At 43.3% G+C, this 20,232-nt stretch overlaps 1 protein-coding gene across 2 annotated transcripts in view; it reads left to right on the forward strand.

Annotated features, from left to right (window-relative positions):
* The window catches only part of LOC127618174 (vinculin-like), a 77,744-nt gene that overhangs the window by 19,594 nt on the left and 37,918 nt on the right, over positions 1-20,232 (forward strand). For both annotated transcript variants that reach the window (XM_052090470.1, XM_052090471.1), the window contains exons 2-6: positions 6,523-6,593; positions 15,967-16,117; positions 17,455-17,563; positions 18,116-18,238; positions 18,960-19,120. In XM_052090470.1, coding sequence (XP_051946430.1) covers positions 6,523-6,593; positions 15,967-16,117; positions 17,455-17,563; positions 18,116-18,238; positions 18,960-19,120 — 615 coding nt within the window. The remainder of the gene's footprint in view (positions 1-6,522; positions 6,594-15,966; positions 16,118-17,454; positions 17,564-18,115; positions 18,239-18,959; positions 19,121-20,232) is intronic.

Consider the following 20,232-nt stretch of genomic DNA (forward strand, 5'->3'; position numbering starts at 1 on the left):
TTTGAACCATATGTTCTAAAATCATGAGTCATGTCTATGGATTCTGTGAGTCATGAGGATTTCAGCAATACCAATTTTTCCCATATCAGCAATAATGGATCTCCGTCATAGATATTTTTCGTCATAGATATTTTTCGAATTTTAATAAAATGTTATATATCTTTTAAAAGCATTGGCAGATTTATACGAAAATTGGAATGCATCATCTACATAATGTCCTAAGAATATCTGAGAAGTTTGAGACAGTTTAATCAATGGTGTACAGTTTAATATGTCCAGGGTTGAAGTCTTGAACTCTACAAGTCATGTTGTGTAAAGGTCTGTTGTTCTGGTGATTTTTGTGTTGCGCTTACTGAATGGTTGCTGGGTTTTCCACAATCAAATTCTGAATTTTATCTCGGATGAAAAGTTACATAAATACGAAAATGATCATGGTAACTTGTGTTTGGCTGTGATTCATTCTCTGCTTGGTATGTCCTTGTTGTGGTAGTTTAGTTCAGTGGATAGCACACTGGTCTATAGAAAGGAAAAGCATAGGTTTGAAACCAATCTGAGGTGTTTGGTGTCAATTTGAATCATCAGGAGGATGATTTGAATGCATTATCAGATTTAAAAGAACACTTGCATGCACCTTTGACATCATGTCCTGAGGATACCTGAGCAATTTGGAGACAGCAACACCTAAAGTTAAAAAAGATAACCCACATTTGTGTGGTGATTCTAAACACTGGATGTCTCTTTGCTATGCCTTTGCCATGTTGATTGAGTGACTCAGTGTGTTAAACGCTTGACTATAGTTCAAAGGTTGTGGGTTTCATCCCTGCCTCTGCAAGGTTTGCTGGTGTTGTCCACAATCAAATTCTGTTTTTGATCTCTGTTGAAAAGTTACATGAATACAAAGTTGATCATAGTGACTGTTGTGACCTAAGATAAAACCCATAAAATAAAAAACAGTTTCTGTTTTTAAGGCATTTGATGCAAATGAAACACATTTCCACTCTGCTTCAGTGTTTCATGTCAGTGGTCAAAACAGCTTTCTGTGCTTTAGTGCCACCTGTTCTGCTGTTTGTCGAAAGTTGTTAATTATGGTTAATCGAAAGGTTTGGTGTGAAAAGTTCTTAAGTCCAATATCAGGTGAGCTACCACGCAAGCTATCTGTGTTGGAATAAGTGTATATGTAGGTGAGTCTGTTTATTAAATTTGATTGTTTTTCAAAAGATGTGTTTGAGTAAAGGTTGTTTTGATATCATAAAATAAATGAGTGATAGAGAGAAAAAGAAGTATTTATAAAGTCACAATCAGCCATTTAAGTCATGATTTGAGTGTAAGTGAAAACACAGTTGTTGTTGTGCCTCTACATTTTCCTGGAAACTGCAGGGAATTGTACCTGGAGACATGTTTAACAAGTTTTGCAAAAATGTATATAGAGTTAGGTTTTCACTATGAGACCAGGTTGTTTGCTTCCACAACAACACATCAAAGCCTGCTTTACTTTATCACTTCCATAGCCCCACCCAGTAGTGGTTAGCAGTGAGGTGGCAGGGAGATAGCAGGTCAGTCAAGAGCAGAGTGCCAATCATAACAGTGGGTGTTTACCATCAAGTCTTAAAGGAGAAGCCACACCAAAACCGACTGTTATACTATTATTAAGTTATAATTATTATAAGTGAACCTCAAGCAACATATTAAAATAAAATAAAAACAGCATGTCATGACCCCTTTAAACTATTATATTTGGTCCACTTGTATTGCTGTCATCTAGTAGAACATGACAATAATAATGCCAATGTCATTGTTTGATTTCCTGGAAACTGTTAAAATATGTACCTTGGATGCACTGTGAGTCGCTTTGTATGAAAGTAGGGCTGGCCGATAAAACAATATCAATATTTAACGTGATAAAAAAACGTCATTATATCGACGATAAGCTTTTGAGTAATTTTCTATATTTTGCCTTTGTTCTACATTGAACACTAGCAGTTTGGCTTTCTTATCGTATGTTTCCACTGGCACGTAGTGAGCGAATGTGAGTGAGCGCTTTCAATTCCTTCCTAAGGAAGCCGAGCGTCAAACTCGCGAGGTGGATTGTAAAATTGACTGCAGCGCGGGGCAAGCGTTCCTTAGTGTTGGGAGTGGCTTTGTGCGGATTTGTTCCACTTCAGTGGAAACGCAGCCTCAGACAGTTTGAAATTGCTATTGCCCCCGCTGCGCAGGTCACCGCATTCCTGATCCGAACCCCAGATTATTTCCATCTTGACTGCAAGATATCATGATGACGGTTACGCCCTCTCCTCGTCTCTAGTGAGCAGCGCAACAAAATAACGGTGCCGGTTACATCATATCTGATCTTTCTGCGCTGTATTCTTGGATATTTTTCTCTGGCACTGAAACACGCTTCACTGATGCCCTGTCCCGGTCAGCACCCGCTTCCTCTTTTCCCCACATGTGCGTAAATGTGAGGTGCGTGTTTCCAGAGAGCCTTTAGACCATAACGTTTTTTTCTTTCTAAATTTTGTTTTATTAATCAGCACATTCCAAGCCTTTAATAATAAACAAATAGATTTCAGTTCTAATTTTGTGAAATTATTCAGATTTGCGACGGGCGGGTGTGGGGATACTCACGAGTCCCCGGCTGAGCGCCACTACGTTGGAGTTTACCCCGGTGGATGAGAGGGTCGCCTCCCTACGCCTACGGGTTGTGGGGGGGAAAACTCTGACTGTTGTCTGTGCATATGCACCGAACAGCAGTTCAGAGTATTCGGCCTTCTTGGAGACCCTGAATGGAGTCCTGAATAGGGCCCCAGTAGGGGACTCCATAGTGATGCTGGGTGACTTCAACGCACACGTGGGAAATGACAGGGACACCTGGAAAGGCGTGATTGGGAGGAACGGCCTCCCTGATCTGAACTCAAGTGGATGTTTGTTATTAGATTTCTGTGCTAGTCATGGATTATCTATAACAAACACCATGTTCGAACATAAGGATGCTCATAAGTGTACCTGGTACCAGAGCACCCTAGGCCGAAGGTCGATGATCGATTTTGTAATCGTGTCGTCGGATCTGAGGCCATATGTTTTGGACACTCGGGTAAAGAGAGGGGCAGAGCTGTCAACCGATCACCATCTGGTGGTGAGTTGGGTCAGGGGTGGGGAAAGACTCTGGACAGACCTGGGAAGCCCAAGCGAGTAGTGCGGGTGAACTGGGAACGTTTGGAGGAGGTCCCTGTCCGTGAGATCTTCAACTCACACCTCCGGCGGAGCTTTTCAGGCATCCCTGCGGAGGTTGGGGACATTGAACCGGAGTGGGCAATGTTCAAAGCTTCCATTGCCGAGCCGCGGTGGAGAGCTGCGGCCTCAAGGTTTTAGGTGCCGCAAGGGGTGGTAACCCTCGAACACCGTGGTGGACACTGGTGGTCAGGGAAGCCGTCCGACTGAAGAAAGAGGCCTTCCGGGATTTGTTGTCCCGGAGGTCTCCGGAGGCAGTTGCAAGGTACCGACGGGCCCGAAGTGCTGCGGCCTCGGCCGTGAGGGAGGCAAAGCAGTGGGTGTGGGAAAAGTTCGGAGAAGCCATGGAGAAGGACTTTCGGTCCGCACCAAAGTGCTTCTGGAAACCGGTCCGCCACCTTAGGAGGGGGAAACGGGAACCATTCAAGCTGTATACAGCAAAGATGGGACGCTGTTGACCTCAACCGAGGAGGTTATTGGGCGGTGGAAGGAACACTTTGAAGAACTCCTAAATCCCAACACGCCCTCTATGGTAGAGGCAGAGCCGGAGGATGATGGGGGATCAGATTCTATTTCCCTGGGGAGGTCACTGAGGTAGTCAAACAACTCCGCAGTGGCAAAGCCCCGGAATTGATGAGATCCGACCAGAAATGCTGAAAGCTCTGGATGTGGAGGGGTGTCATGGATGACACGCTCTTCAACATTAGCGTGGAAATCTGGGACAGTACCTAAGGAGTGGCAGAACGGGGTGGTGGTTCCCTCTTCAAAAAGGGGGATCAGAGAGTGTGTGCCAACTACAGGGGTATCACACTTCTCAGCCTCCCTGGTAAAGTTTACTCCAAGGTGCTGGAGAGGAGGGTTCGGCCGATTGTCGAACCTCAGATTGAAGAGGAACAATGCGGTTTTCGCCCTGGTCGTGGAACGACGGACCAGATCTTTACTCTGCAAGGATCCTGGAGGGGGCCTGGGAGTATGCCCATCCGGTCTACATGTGTTTTGTGGATCTGGAGAAGGCGATGACCGGGTCCCCCGGAGAGACTGTGGGAGGTGCTGCGGAGTACGGGGTGGGGGGTCCCTTCTTAGGGCTGATCCAATCCCTGTACGCCCAAAGCGAGGGCTGTGTCCGGGTCCTCGGCACAAAGTCGAAGTTCATTCCATGTGGGGTTGGTCTCCGCCAAGGCTGCGCTTTGTCACCAATCCTGTTTGTGATATTCATGGACAGGATATCGAGGCGTAGTCGGGTGGGGAAGGTGTGCGGTTCGGTGGGCTGGGGATCTCATCGCTGCTTTTTGCAGATGATGTTGTCTTCATGTCATCATCGGTCCGTGACCTTCAGCTCTCACTGGATCGCTTGGCAGTCGAGTGTGAAGCAGCTGGGATGAGGATTAGCACCTCTAAATCTGAGGCCATGGTTCTCAGCAGGAAACCGATGGAGTGCGTACTCCAGGTAGGGAATGAGGTTTTGCCCCAAGTGAAGGAGTTCAAGTACCTCGGGTCTTGTTCACGAGTGAGGGACAATGGAGCGGGAGGTTGGCCGGAGAATCGGGGCAGCAGGGGCGTATTGCACTCGCTCTATCGCGACCGTTAGTCACGAAAAGAGAGCTGAGCCGAAAGGCAAAGCTCTCGATCTACCGGTCAATTTTCGTTCCTACCCTCACCTATGGTCATGAAGGTTGGGTCATGACCGAAAGAACTAGGTCGCGAGTACAAGCGGCCGAAATGGGCTTCCTCAGAAGGGTGGCGGGCTTCTCCCTTAGAGATAGGGTGAGGAGCTCAGTCATCCGTGAGGAGCTCGGAGTAGAGCCGCTGCTCCTTTGCGCTGAAAGGAGTCAGTTGAGGTGGTTTGGGCATCTGGTAAGGATGCCCCTGGCCGCCTCCCTAGGGAGGTGTTTCAGGCACGTCCAGCTGGGAGGAGGCCTCGGGAAGACCCAGGACTAGGTGGAGAGATTACATCTCCACACTGGCCTGGGAACGCTCGGGTCGCCCAGTCAGAGCTGGTTAATGTGGCTCGGGATAGGGAAGTTTGGGGCCCCCTGCTGGAGCAGCTGCCCCCGCGACCCGACTTCGGATAAGCGGTTGAAGATGGATGGATGGATGGATGGATATTCAGATTTGATCATCTCTGTCAAGGATGAAAGACAAAACAATTACTAGTTTGTAGCCTAGTCTATCTCACGTTAATGAAAATAGAATCATTCCTCAGTCACAAGGGCTTCTACGCCCCCATACTTCGATATCTGTATGTAAAGATATATACAAATAATGTTATTGTAAAAATAAAACCTTCATTATGATTCAAAATGATTTGGATAATTCATATCCAACTTCACTCAATTGATAAACTCTAAAATATAGCCATATTTTCATAGAAGATCCCTCAGACACCACTGCATTGGTCTGGGCCCCCAACACAGTTTTGTAAAGACTATTTAGACTGTTTAGGATTTTGTTTTCTTTTTTTTGCAAAACAATGTGTAAATGTGATTGTATATCGTGATAATATCGATATCGAATGATATGATAAAGAATATCATGATACAATTTTTTGCCATATCGCCCAGCCCTATATGAAATTGTCTGCTAAATGCATAAATGTAAATGATCCCTCCAATCCTAAATTTTGCATTTGGGAATTCATTGTTTTTTTTAAAACCATCTTTTTATTGTAGCCTACTGTATGCATATACGTATATGGGTGTGGCAATGACAGATGAGCAACATGGGTTGTTGTTTGGAGGTTTTGGCAGCATCCCAGATAGCGAACAGTAGATCGGCCTCTAGGCTCATTCAGGACACACAGGGCCTTATTGTGTCCAGATACTCACAGCAACCCCATTAACAAACTGTGTCAGTCTGGTCTTCCTGGGGAATAAAGCCTTTCTGCATGAGTGTGTATAACCTAGCTGCTTTTGAATGAACACTGCTAGTGATGGACTATCGTCCAGATCGATTAATTGGCTGATATATCAGCGTCTGCTATGTAACTTGCTTTTTTATGTAACTTGCTTTTTATATTTTGATATATTTTTCCAACATTTGTTGTGCATTTTGAGTAAATTTTGTGAAAAAATGATTTATTTAGTTTCAGCAATTTTGAATACCCCTTGTTTGCTGTCTTTAAATTGTATGCTAATATATATCAGCATTAATTTGCAACCGTGTTGACCTCTAGATACCGGTGCACATACCTCTTCAGCGTCGTGTCTGAATAATGATGAATTTAAACGGTCCTGTCCTTCTTAGAAGTCAGCTTTATTGCTGTGTTTTTAAACAAGCTTGTTTTACATGTGTTCTCAGGTGGGAAAGGAGACAGTGCAGACCACAGAAGACAAGATTATGAAGAGAGACATGCCCCCGGCCTTCATTAAGTAAGACCTGTGCTTCCTGACTCTCTCCAGGGGATCTTCATGTGAAAATACATCTGCCCTAATCACATTCCCATGCTGAGGCTTTAACACACATGCACACCCACACGCACATACAGACACACACACACATGCTCATTTTACAGGATTTTATTAAAGGCATGTGGCCTAACAAGGTAACCTTGTCAAAAGTTATGATAAACTGTACAGGATTGTCCAAACTTCTAAAGAAATGTCCATCTTTTCAAGTACTTTCTTTGATATACTTTTTTGCAACCTAACTTTGGCCCTAAGTATGCTTAAATTTAGTTTGTTTTTATTACTGGAACAAGTTTCTGTAAAACATCTTTGGTAATTTGGAATCATATAACTATATAAAATTTAACACAATATGAGAAACCTACAAAGCCTCATGACAGAGTTTATGACAGTATACAAAATGGGTGCCCATGGTAATGGAAAACCTGGAAATATAACATAGTGTTTTCCAGGCCTTGAAAAATCACGTACATTAATGCAATCTTAAAAGTCATGGGAAATTCATTGGGTAGATATTGCTGTTGTGTAGAGTAAAACTTGCTCACAAACCATAGTGATGTCCAGTATGTGAGCAAACCCTTCTTGTGAGTTAGTTCTTGGCAATGAATCAGTCTAATTGCTTCATTAATGAATCAGTCTAATTATCTAGTAATCACAAATGACTAAGAAGCTCATGAAAAAGTAATGGAAATTCATTGGTCAAACCATTTACAAGGCTTGTAATAATATATAGTGTGGTATGGAGGTTAAATTTGGTAAGGTGCAGTCTTAGAGGAATCGTTCTTCTCTTCTGGCGCTATTCCTCACTGTCAGGGCAGCTGAGTCATTCCCACACAGCTGAAGCTTGGGGGCGTTTTCCAGTAAACTTACAATGCATTATTGATAACTCTACGTAAAAATCATGTGACTGCTCTCCCTGGGGTGTTCCCGGCTGTGTGAAGTGGTGCTTTGACAGTGTGCAATCGATGTAATATTGATGTCTCGCTGGCTTTTTTCTCTGATTTCCTGCTTTCTGAATTGTCAAAGTTAGGCGGCATTTTTCTTCATCAGAAAGCTCATTTTTCTTCTTGGTGAAGAAAACACATAGAGGTGCTTATTGATCCATTGTTCCACACACTTTAAAAGGTCAGATGAGCCTAAAGCCATTTTTTACAATTTACAAAAATTTGGGGGATTTTTGACATTTTATTACCACAATGTGTAGAAAGGTTAGGCATAAGGTGCAAGGACTTGATGCAAGCCAGAATGGGATATGGACTTGCCTTAAAGCTTAAAAAAGGAATCATAAATGTAGTCATTACAGCTTGTGTGTTATATTGTGTGTCTTTTGGAGGCAAACGTTTGGTTTGTTGAGAAACAACATGGAATTTCATTCATTTCTTGGACCGAGATATTCAGTAAAACAGTTGAGTTCTCTATGAGAAAAAAGTAATATGGGCTTGGAACAACATGAGGGTGATTTTAAATTATGACATTTTTATTTTTAGGTAAAATATTCTTTTAAGAGGCCAAAAAGTGCAAAATTGTGACACAATGTTTTTGGGTAGCCCCTTCATCAGTATCAAACCAGTGTACTGGTGAATTATTTAAGTAATATTTATTATATCCAAAGCTGACTACTTTTTAAACAAGTTGTTGCAAAAGTGCTGTCTTTAACCAGTCCATCTGCCCAATTCATTTTATACAGATAAGCCGAGGACCAAAACCACTGCAGATGATTTTAACATTTTCTGAAGAAAATTATATATTTTTTGTAATTACAAAAAGCTCACTTTACTCCACTTTACTAATCTGCTTAATGTAATGATTTTTATTATTATTTTATATTATTTGATTTTTCTGTGGCATTATATACAGATGTGTTTCTTATCATCTTATACAGACCTCGTGAATAGTTGGTTCAAGTTCTGTCATGACCTTTCTCTGCTTCTTGGCAGTGCTGTATTTGTGCTCTCTTGATGATAAGTGGTGTGCTTGTCCTGCTGTATGGAGTATTCTCAGAACAGCAGTGGTGTTTTCAGGCCAATATAATCCCTGCATGGCTTCTCCCTGTGGCTAACCCTAACCCTAACTAATTGAACTCCAAAGGGGAATCTTTTTTAGAAGATTGTCCAAATGTGAAATAAAGGGGAAACTGAAATTACTAACTGTGATTTGATTACTCATATCAAGTAAATATTTAGAGTGGTGCTTGCTAAGGAAAGCATCAATATTATTATTGCTCTCGGTGCCTGGGTAGCTCAGCGAGTCGAGTTGACTACCATGCCTGGAGTTCGCGAGTTCGAAATATTACTTTTGACTGTTCAGCCGGTTCCCGCCTCCTTCCGGCTCTGTATAAATTGGATTGGGCAGATGGACTCGGTTAAAGACAGCAAAATCCTGAGAAAGACTCTCAAAGCTGATACATTTGGCATCATGAACATAGGCTGGCACAGAGCTCATCAATCAACACACATGTTGTTGATGACAGGAAATGTGGACCACTATATATAGACTCTGTTTTATCGACTGACACTCGGGTGGTGCCTCATATAGGGAGCAGCCTGCATAAATCTGGGTCTTCATCACAGAAAAATTATGAAGAAAGGCCTCCTCCAAAACAAATCCTCACCACTCCCCCATGGACTGTTGGGTTACTGGGACATGGTTTATTACATATTAATACAGTGCTATCCAGTTTTGTTTAGGAACAGTTTTACACTGGTTGCTGGATAGCTTTGGGATTACTCATTGCCCTCAGTTGACTCAATTGATTTTTTAAATAATCTTGATGTAAACATTTATTGGTCCAAAGATTAAATTGCAGTTAAATCAGAATCTTGAAAGGGGTATTTTTTCTTTGTGCACTAAATGTTACATATTACTTCCTTAAAGGTGAAGTGTGTCATTTTTTAGTGTTAAAATACTTTCTTAAATTACATTTTAATATGCTGAGACAACCATAAGCAAGGCTTTCATAGGCTGATTCTCCCGAAAATGTAGTCTCTGTGACACTATCAAAAATAAATTCTACATGAAACTACATGCCTCACCTTTAAAGGAATAGTTGATACATTTGTTCATTATTTACTGACCCTCATGCCATTCCAAATCCATATTTGGATTTTTTTCTTTTCTTTTGCAAAATACAAAATAATAATTTTGCTATAATTTAGCATATAATAATAATTCAAGTAATTTAGCGCTAAAACAACATCCTTGCGTGAAGATGCGTGCCACTGTGAGAAAGTTTCTCTAATGCGCTCATAAACGTACAACAGATGTGAAGATTACCACTGAAAATGAATAAAATTCACAAGACTTGGAATGTGACACGAGTTGCATTGACTACTTTTATGAAACTTTTAGATGCTTTCTTACGGAAGCCCTGAACCGCAAGGCTGAAAAAAAATAAAACTGGTGAGGGGTGAGGGGTGAGGGATGTAACGGGAGTTACTTTCAGAGATTGAAATAGCCTTTTAAGAAAATACATTTTTAAATATAATTGTATCACATTAGTACATTTTCCACCCAGTTTATCAAAATTAAATGTTTAAGCTGAAATTATTAAGATGTTTACATATTTGTTAAATTAAAATATATTATTATAAAATTTCACCATGAAAGTCTGCACATGACAGAAAAAAAACATTTTCACTGTTTTTTTTCCCCCCACAAACTTCTGTACTTTTGTAAGGTTTAGGGTCATTGGCATTGTAGTGAAAACATGGACCAGGATATTCGTTAAAAAACTTTCTTTTTATTTTTTTAAGTAAAATGGGTTTGGAACAAAATGCGTAAGTGGATGCAGATGTCTATGACAGAATTAAAATTTTCTTAGTGAAGTATTCCTTTAAAATACTTAGTAAAGTTTCTCTGATAGAGCAGGTCATTATAGATCTGTCACGAGCTGGGCTCGAACTTGGGTCTCAGATGTGGAGAGTTGAGTGTTCTACAACTTAGCCACAGAGGAGGTAAAGTTGGACTCAAACGAAACACTCAAGGCAGTAGTCCAGGCAAAGTAGATTTATTTAAAAAAAAGGGTGCTTTGCAAGTCCACAAAAATCCAACAAAAGTTCTTCTCAGAAAGAGGTATTGTTAAGGTAGAGATAATGAAAATAATAACAGGAGAGAAATCAAATAACTCCACGAGGGGAGAAAAAACAAAATCAGATAACTAAGAACAGCTTACTTGGGATTACTTGAGATAGCTTGGAAAGCTTGGAAAGCTTGGAAGGACTCGGTGGGACACAGCAGGAAACACATGGCAAGACTCAAAAACCGAGTGAGGGACAAGGGGGAAAAACACAGCTAAAGTACTCTAGGGGAAACAAGGCACAGGTGACCTGGATAATGCTTAACAAGGACACACGAGTAAGAACTAAGGCAGAGGGGAACACAGGTGATCTCTAGAGGCCCAGAGACAAACAACAGGAGGCAGGATGCTGACAGGACCCCCTCCTCTAGGAATGGCTCCTGACATTCCTTCCAGAACACCCTGGCCTCAGGGTGCGAAACTCTCGGATCAAACTTGGGTCCAGGATGTCCCTTGCTGGAACCCAGGAGCGCTCTTCCGGCCTGTAGCCCTCCCAGTCCACCAGATACTGTAGAGAGTTCTGGACCCTCCGGGAGTCCAGTATCCGGCGCACTGTGTAGGCTGGCTGGCCGTCAATGAGCCTGGGAGGTGGAGGGGGTCTGCGAGGGGGGAAAAGGGAGAAGACAAGACAGGTTTTAGTAATGAAACATGAAAAGTGGGGTTAATTCTAAGTGAACGAGGGAGAAACAAACGATAAGAGACAGGGTTAACTTTCCTTGCTATGCGAATAGGGCCGATGTATTTCTGGGAAAGCTTCTTAGATTCGACCCGGAGGGGCAGGTTCTTAGTGGCTAACCAGACTCTTTGACCAGCTCGGAAATTAGGGGCCGTCCGTCGGAGGCGATTAGCCTGGCTTTGGTATCTCTGGGAGGTCCGAAGGAGGGTACGCCTGGCCTTCTTCCAGGTCCGCCTACAGCGTAGGACAAAGCGCTGGGCCGAGGGATCACCAACTTGGGCCTCTTCCTCGGGAAATAATGGAGGGGTGTATCCAAACTGGCATTCGAAAGGGGACAATCCGGTGGCCGAGGACTGGAGGGTGTTGTGGGCATATTCAGCCCAAATGATATAGGTGGCCCAAGACGTGGGATTACTGGCCGCCATACACCGCAAGGTGGTCTCCAGATCCTGATTAAGCCGTTCTGTCTGCTCATTAGACTCTGGATGGAACCCAGACGACAGGCTGGCTGTGGCCCTAATAAGTCTGCAGAAGGCCCCCCAAAACCAGGACGAGAATTGGGGACCTCGATCAGAGACCATATCCAGGGGCATACCAAATATCCAGAAGACATGGTTCATTAGGAGCTCAGCAGTCTCCTTGGCCGAAGGCAGCTTGGGCAGGGGAATAAACCGGGCAGCCTTAGAGAACCGGTCTACAACCACCAGGATAACAGTGTTGCCTGGGATGGAGGAAGTCCTGTAACAAAGTCCAGAGAAAGGTGTGACCATGGCCTGTGGGGAACAGGTAAGGGATGGAGCAGTCCCTGGGGTCGCTGACGTGTAGACTTTCCCTGGTTGCACACAGGGCAGGCCTCCACATAGACCTGAATGTCCTTCTTGATGGACAGCCACCAAAACCTCCGCTGGAGGAATTCCAGTGTGCGAGCACTACCTGGATGGCATGTCAAGGGCGACTCATGACCCCACTGCAAGACCCGGGCCCGAACAGATAGAGGAACGGACAGGCGTCCGGCGGGACCACCGCCTGGATCGGGCTCATGGACAAGGGCCTCTCGTAACCCTCTTTCTAGTTCCCACTGAAGAGGCGCAACTATCCTAGACCCCGGAATAATAGATGCCAAGGGTTTCTCTTGTATTTCAGGCGAGTGGACTCGAGAGATGGCATCCGGCTTGACATTCTTGGTGCCAGGTCTGTAAGACAGGAGAAACTGGAATCGATTAAAAAACAGGGACCATCGTGCTGGCCGAGGGTTCAACCGCTTGGCCTGTTGGAGATATTCCAGGTTCTTGTGGTCCGTGAGAACTTGGAAAGGATGCTGAGCCCCCTCAAGCCAACGGCGCCACTCCTCCAAGGCCAGTTTTACCACAAGCAACTCTCGATCCCCCACGTGGTAGTTACGCTCTGCCTCAGACAGGCGGCGAGACATGAAGGCACAAGGGTGTAACTTTCCATCCTCACCCCTCTGTGACAGGATGGCCCCCACCCCCACCTCTGAGGCATCCACCTCCACCACAAAAGGTCTTTCTGGGTCAGGTATCACAAGAATCGGAGCTGAAGTAAAGCAGCACTTGAGATCCTCGAAGGCCCCCGCTGCCTTTGGATCCCAGTGAATCTTGGTTCCTCCTCCCTTAGTAAGTGCTGTCAAGGGGGCTACCACAGAGCTGAAATTCTTAATGAACTACCTATAGAAGTTTGCAAAGCCAATGAAACGTTGAACCTCCTTGACTGTGGCAGGTGTGGGCCAGTTGTGGACTGCCTTGACCTTCTTGGGGTCCATCTCCAGGTGGCCAGGAGTGACAATAAACCAGAGAAACTGAGTCTGGGAAACATGAAATTCACACTTCTCAGGTTTTACGTAGAGATTATTGTCAAGTAGTTTCTGGATAACCCGGCCAACATGCACCTCATGCTCCTTCAGTGATCTCGAGAAGATGAGGATATCGTCCATGTATACGAAGACAAACAGATTAAGCATGTCCCGGAGAACATCGTTAATCAGGGCTTGGAATACTGCGGGGGCACTGGTGAGCCCGAACGGCATCACCAGATATTCGTAGTGACCCGTGGGGGTGTTAAAGGCCGTTTTCCATTCATCTCCTTGCCGGATTTGCACGAGATGGTAAGCATTGCAGAGATCCAGTTTAGTAAAATGGAAGCCCCTTGAAGCAGCTCAAAAGCAGTGGCCATGAGAGGAAGGGGGTATTGATTCCGAACCGTGATCTTCTTAAGGGCCCGGTAATCAATACAAGGCCTAAGACCTCCGTCTTTCTTCTCTACAAAAAAGAAGCCCGCCCCAGCTGGGGAAGTAGAGGCACGGATGATGCCGGCTGACAAGGACTCCTTAATGTAGGTATCCATAGCTGAGTGCTTGGGGGAGGACAAGGAGAAGATCCGACCCCTGGGAGGGCAGGAACCAGGGAATAGATCAATGGCACAGTCGTAAGTGCGGTGAGGCGGTAAGGAAGTAGCCCGGGACTTGCTGAACACTGCCATGAACCGATGGTAAACACTGGGGACTTGGGAGAGGTCGACAGACTCTTGAAACTCGGAACTAGGGGCCAAGGGACTCTGAAGCATGCAGGTGAGTTGGCAATTGGAACCCCAGCTTAGAATGGTGCCAGTTGGCCAGTCGATTTGGGGGTTATGTCTGCACAGCCAAGGGTGACCCAGGATAATAGGATACTCGGGGGAGTCAATGAGATAGAAGGTCTCCTCCTGCTGGTGTTGAAAGATGGTAAGTTGTAGGGACTGAGTCGCCTCTGTTACTTTGCCTGGTTCCAGAGGTCTGCCATGCAAAGCTGTAACTGCCTGGGGTTGAGGAAGTAGTTGGGTAGGGATCTTAAGTTCCTTAGCCAAGGTTAGATCCAGGAAGTCACCTGCGGCACCTGAGTCGATCATAGCCTGGACCTGATGCTGGTGGCCCTCCCAGGACAGAGTGGCTGGAATAGCTAGGACAGCGTTAGTAGGAGGAGCTCTAATTTTCCCCATCACAGCCCCCCTGTAGCTGGGCGGGGACAGGCGTTTCCCTAAAGCTTGGGGCAAGTGGAGTGGAAGTGGCCGGCAACCCCGCAGTAGAGGCAGCGATGCTCCCTCATGCGACGTTCCCTTTCATTGGGAGAAAGCCTGGAACGGCCTAACTGCATGTCCTCCGGGGAATCATGGAGCTGTTCAGGAGCCGGGGAAGCTCTGTACGAAGGAACACAAACAGGAGAAACGAAGTTGCTCAGAGGAACCTGGGGCTGAGACACCTGGTGGCGAGCCATTCTCCGCTCTCTCAGACGATTGTCCAGGCGGATGGCCAAAGCTATGAAGGACTCGAGATCCCCAGCTGGTTCTCGGGTGGCTAACTCATCTTGAAGGGGCTCAGACAACCCTCCATGAAAACAGGCCCTCAGCGCTTCATCATTCCATCCGCTCCTTGCTGCTATGGTCCGAAATTCAATGGCAAAATCCGCCGTGCTGCGGGAACCCTGACGGAGAGAAAGTAGGCGCTTGGAAGCTTCTCGACCACTGACAGGATGATCAAACACCCGCTTGAACTCTTCCACAAATAACGCGTAGGAGTCACAACACACTGCGGAGGCCCAAGAGAGCACCTTGTCTGAAAGAAGGGTAATAATGTAAGCAATCTTGGAACGGTCTGTGGGAAAACTTGAGAGTTTGGAGCTCGAAGGTGAGGGAGCATTGCACTTGGATCTCCAGCAAAGGGCTTGGGAGGTGGAAGTCAGGGCTCCGCCACTGGAGAAGGCCTGTCACCACTCGGGGGTGATCTGGGGGAAGGTGAAGGACCAGGGAGGTGTTCAAAGAGCTGGCAGATGGAACTCATCATATCGGCCAGGAGTTGAGAATGACTGGTCATCAACTCTTCTTGTCAGCTGAGAACAGCTTCATGGCGCTGGAAAGATGCCCCATGTTGAGCAATCACCGCCAATAGGTCCTTGGAACTGAGTGTCTCTGGGTCCATGACTGACTCGGTTTTTCTGTCACGAGCCAGTCACGAGCCAGGCTCGAACTTGGGTCTCAGATGTGGAGAGTTGAGTGTTCTACCACTTAGCCACAGAGGAGGTAAAGTTGGACCCAAACGAAACACTCAAGGCAGTAGTCCAGGCAAAGTAGATTTATTTAAAAAAAAGGGTGCTTTGCAAGTCTACAAAAATTACTTTGGAAAGCTTGGAAAGCTTGGAAAGCTTGGAAAGACTCGGTGGGACACAGCAGGAAACACATGGCAAGACTCAAAAACCGAGTGAGGGACAAGGGGGAAAAAACACAGCTAAAGTACTCTAGGGGAAACAAGGCACAGGTGACCTGGATAATGCTTAACAAGGACACACAAGTAAGAACTAAGGCAGAGGGGAACACAGGTGACCTCTAGAGGCCCGGAGACAAACAACAGGAGGCAGGATGCTGACAAGATCTGTTTGTCTGCTAATGTGGAATACTTGGAAAGCCCTGGAATTCATGTTACATATGTTTTTTTTTAGGATTTTCAGACTCTATCTGTTTTCTGTGTTGTTCAAACCACTATAAAAGGTTAAATAGTACTTATTGGTATCAAATGATAAAATTTTTTCTCTGTTTCTCAGGGTGGAGAATGCATGTGCAAAGCTGGTGGAGGCAGCTCAGATGCTGAGGACAGACCCGTATTCTGTCCCCGCAAGAGATTACCTCATCGATGGCTCCCGGGGCATCCTCTCAGGAACATCAGACCTGCTTCTTACATTTGATGAGGCAGAGGTACGAATGGAAAAACAAAACTCTCTCATCCAAAGCCCTGCTTAGAGTAGACATCACGTCTTGCAACCCTATCTCATGAAAATTCATACATATTTTACGAGTTGGCTATTCTGTATGATTTTGTACGATTTCTTTCTTATAAATTCATACGATTTCATCACGTGCAGATGCCCGGATGTGTAATGCGGAAGTAAGCGTGAGTTCCACGCACTAGGAGTTAAGGACATGCTTATTAATATTATGCCCTTACCCAAACCCCTTATCTAAACTTAACCGATCAGTAGTGTGTGTAAACATGATAGGAAGCTGTTGTGTGTGACAGAAGCAAATCATTGTCACGTAATGGATGGAAACAATGTCCATTGGCTGCGATGAAAGTGCAGATGTATTATATTATACGAATCGGCCAGATTTAGAGAAGTTGTATGAATCCTTACGATTTCGCCATTAGAGTGTGTTGTATTTTGGCTCTGGGAAATGTCATATTACATTTTGAGAGAGCGATTTGGCAGACAGCTAGATCATTATCTGTGAATACACTTCAAGCTATTTGCTTGTCAAAAGTTATTTATGTGCCTTTGACTATTTGATTACTGAATGTGTGCCTGATTATTAAACATCATTAATTCTGTGAAAGATTCTGTGTAAACTGTTCATATTGTTTTTATGTGAACCTGTAATAATTTAAACTGCCCTCTTGCAAATAATCACTTTAGGGCATGTTCTGAATTTGAATTCTTTGGATCAGAGCTTTCTTCTGGCCAAACAACATTAAACATATTGTCCCTTATCAGGCGGACTAATTGATGGCCTTAATGTGTCGTGATCGACATATTCAGCCTTCCCTGTGTGCTAAACATGTGGCCCCAGCATAATGAAGCTCACATGGCGCACATGATCTGATAGAGGCGCCGTGAACACATTATGTCTTCTATCAGTATGTTTCTTTTTTATTTAGTGCTTAGCATCTGCTGGTCACAAGATTCCTCATCACAAGACACGATATGAAACTGAACACATTGCGCTGCCCAATGTATATGTATTTGAAATTTGTGTATTCACAAAATAAAATGCTTCATAAAATCAGAATATATGAGGCTTTTTTTATGGCACAAAGGCAAAAGTCTGAGCATAGTTGTCAGTCACAGAATAGATCATTGTCTAAGAGACCTATTTTTGCTTAGATGTGAAGTTACTGTGTCTTTGAACTGCATTATTCTAAAACCATTTTTGAGTGTTTTCCAACTACAATATTCAGAAATCAGTTGCCACTAGCAACGTTTGAGACATTTTCTTGTGTTCTTATATCATTAGTGTTTTGTTTTGGTTTTTTTCAGGTGCGTAAAATTATTCGTGTTTGTAAGGGCATCCTTGAGTACCTGACAGTAGCAGAAGTTGTGGAAACCATGGAGGACTTGGTCACTTACACTAAAAACCTTGGACCAGGTACTTACGACATCTTTCCTTCATGTTGTGTTGTCTTGCACTCTTTGTTAATATATATTTCATTTTCGTTGTCTGTGAGTGGGCTAAAATGTTTACGAAGATTACTATGAAGATAATTTTTACATTATTCAGAGGAATAGGAGGAATAATCTGAAAGTGTGTGTGTGTTGGTCACGTTTAACGCTTTTCAGCTTGGCTTATGAATATTAATTAGATAACAAAACATTTGCTCAGTAGTCTTGCTGTAATAAAGGTAAGTGGGCACTGGCCATAGTATATTAACTTTGTGCATTCTTTTAGTCCACTGCTGAAGAAATACTAGTTACTATTTGGTCTTAAAGTCTTTATGTGGCTGGCTACAATTTTCCTTCAAATAGTGGCTGAAACTTTGAAAAAATGTGTAAAAGTGGATGGTTGCTACTGCCTTGTTATGATTACAATTTCTGTTTCTGTACAACTTTGTTCACGTTAATAACTATCATAAACTTAAAAGCTGTGTTACCTGTATATCTTCACTATACTCATTCATTTCGCTGCCCTGATAACTTTAAGGTATGACGAAAATGGCAAAGATGATTGATGAACGGCAACAAGAGCTGACACACCAGGAACACCGTGTGATGCTGGTCACATCCATGAACACAGTGAAGGAACTGCTGCCTGTACTCATATCAGGTGAGATTGTGTGTGCACAGTGGGCCATGTCTGTGTGCCAGCCGTTGATATGGCAACACTGATAATTGCAGTCATTTAGCCGCTGATGCCTTGCTTCGAGGGAGAGATTTTTCACATCTTCCAGTTGGCTTTCTCTTTGCAGTTGGCTCAGCAAGGTTGATGGTGGCTTGTCTGCAAGAGCAGAAAGTCTTTAATGGCAATGTATGCAAATATGGATAGTCGTATGGTGACAATTGGCTGCTTGATTGCTGTGCACATCATTATGAATGAACTGCACTCCCAAGTACATCTATGAAATACTGTGGAATCCACACTGAAAATCTGGGATTCAAAATTTTTAAAAATTTAAAACAAATAAACATTATGATTTAAAATGAATCTGAAATATTTAGGATTCTGACTATTTCCAGGTCTTTAATCAAATAAGTACATTTGTGACATTTACCATGTTAAAGGGATAGCTTCATCCATAGAACACAGAAGAAGATAATAGGCAGTATGTTAGCCTGAGTCATCATTCGCTTTACTTGTATGAACAAAATATGCAATGAAAGTGAATGGTGAATGAGGTTAACATGCTGCCTAACATCTCATTTTCTGTTCCAAATTAAACATCAAATGCAAAAATAGAAGCATTTTCACCTGTGAATTCAGACTTTTAGAATTTTTACATGGCTCATGAAAATGGGACTAACAAAAAAATTTTGTTGCTGTTTATCAGCCATTAAAATCTTTGTGACAACCAATTGCACAAAGAGCCACGGCGTGGAGGAGGCCCTGAATAACAGAAACTACACATTTGAGAAGATGAGCACTGAGATCAACGAGATTATCAGAGTGCTGCAACTCACTTCCTGGGACGAGGATGCCTGGGCCAACAAAGTAAGAAACTTATCACATTCATACACTTATGCACTCAAACATATTTACTATCAATGAGGACATACCATAGACTTCTGTTTTATATAAAGCTAATTACAAATAATACAGAGTTACTGTACCCAAACCCTACCCACAAAATAAAAAGTATAAATTTCTTTGAATAAAAAACAAACAAAAATTTACTTATTTATTTATGAATCATTTTTCAAAATGCCCCCAAAGGGAGGTTTTGTCCTATTTAGCTAATTCTGGGGACAAATGTGTCTCCAAGATAGAGCTAAGTAAACCCACATTTACAGTACATCGGCCCTTCCTTCCAGAGCGACCCGGTCTTAAAAAGTTACTTCTCTAAATAAATACTATACTAAATACTATATACTACAATATTATACTGATTGGTACAAATTGGCCAACAGCCCATTGACAAGTTTAACAAACAATTTTTACAAGCTTAGATGCATCACTCAAGCCCACATGGAATAATAGTGGCAATGGTGAAGAGGTCAACAGTCAGGTTCTGTAAATAAAATCCTTTTCATTTCCTCCATAGAAAGATTGACTGAGCAAAAACATCTAAACTTTAAAAGACAGACTTTCTATGAGCTCTGAGGTTGTTAAATAAGGGAACATGCTTCTGTATAAGCAGCTTGGTAGTATGAAAAAAATTATTAATTGCTGAATTCCCATTGAGGAACTACACTTCCCATAATTCTGAAGAGAGATCCACTAATCAGAAAAGTCGCTGTTACTGTGGAAACTAGAATCAGAGCAGATTCAAACCCTGTGTCTCAATCAGCTCCCTATGTCGTGAATCAGTATATCGTGAAGATGAATTGGGGCACTTGTATGACTCAATTACCTGCGACATGATAACAAGCTTGAGCATGGAAGCGCGGCTGTTATTAATCAGCACTACTGCTATATAAATGTCACTATCACACATTTTTGTTGAAGATATTCAAATGTACAGTATTATTATAACAGGTAAATTTCATAAATAAAGAAATAAAAATATATAGGAGTGTATTTTAAAGCTTCCTTTAACAACTGTAATATTTAAACGATTGTTTCACTTTCATGGTAATTATGAATGAAAGACATTAGAAACTACA

The sequence above is a fragment of the Xyrauchen texanus genome, chromosome 24, assembly GCF_025860055.1.
Source record: "Xyrauchen texanus isolate HMW12.3.18 chromosome 24, RBS_HiC_50CHRs, whole genome shotgun sequence".
Taxonomy (NCBI): Eukaryota; Metazoa; Chordata; class Actinopteri; order Cypriniformes; family Catostomidae; genus Xyrauchen; species Xyrauchen texanus.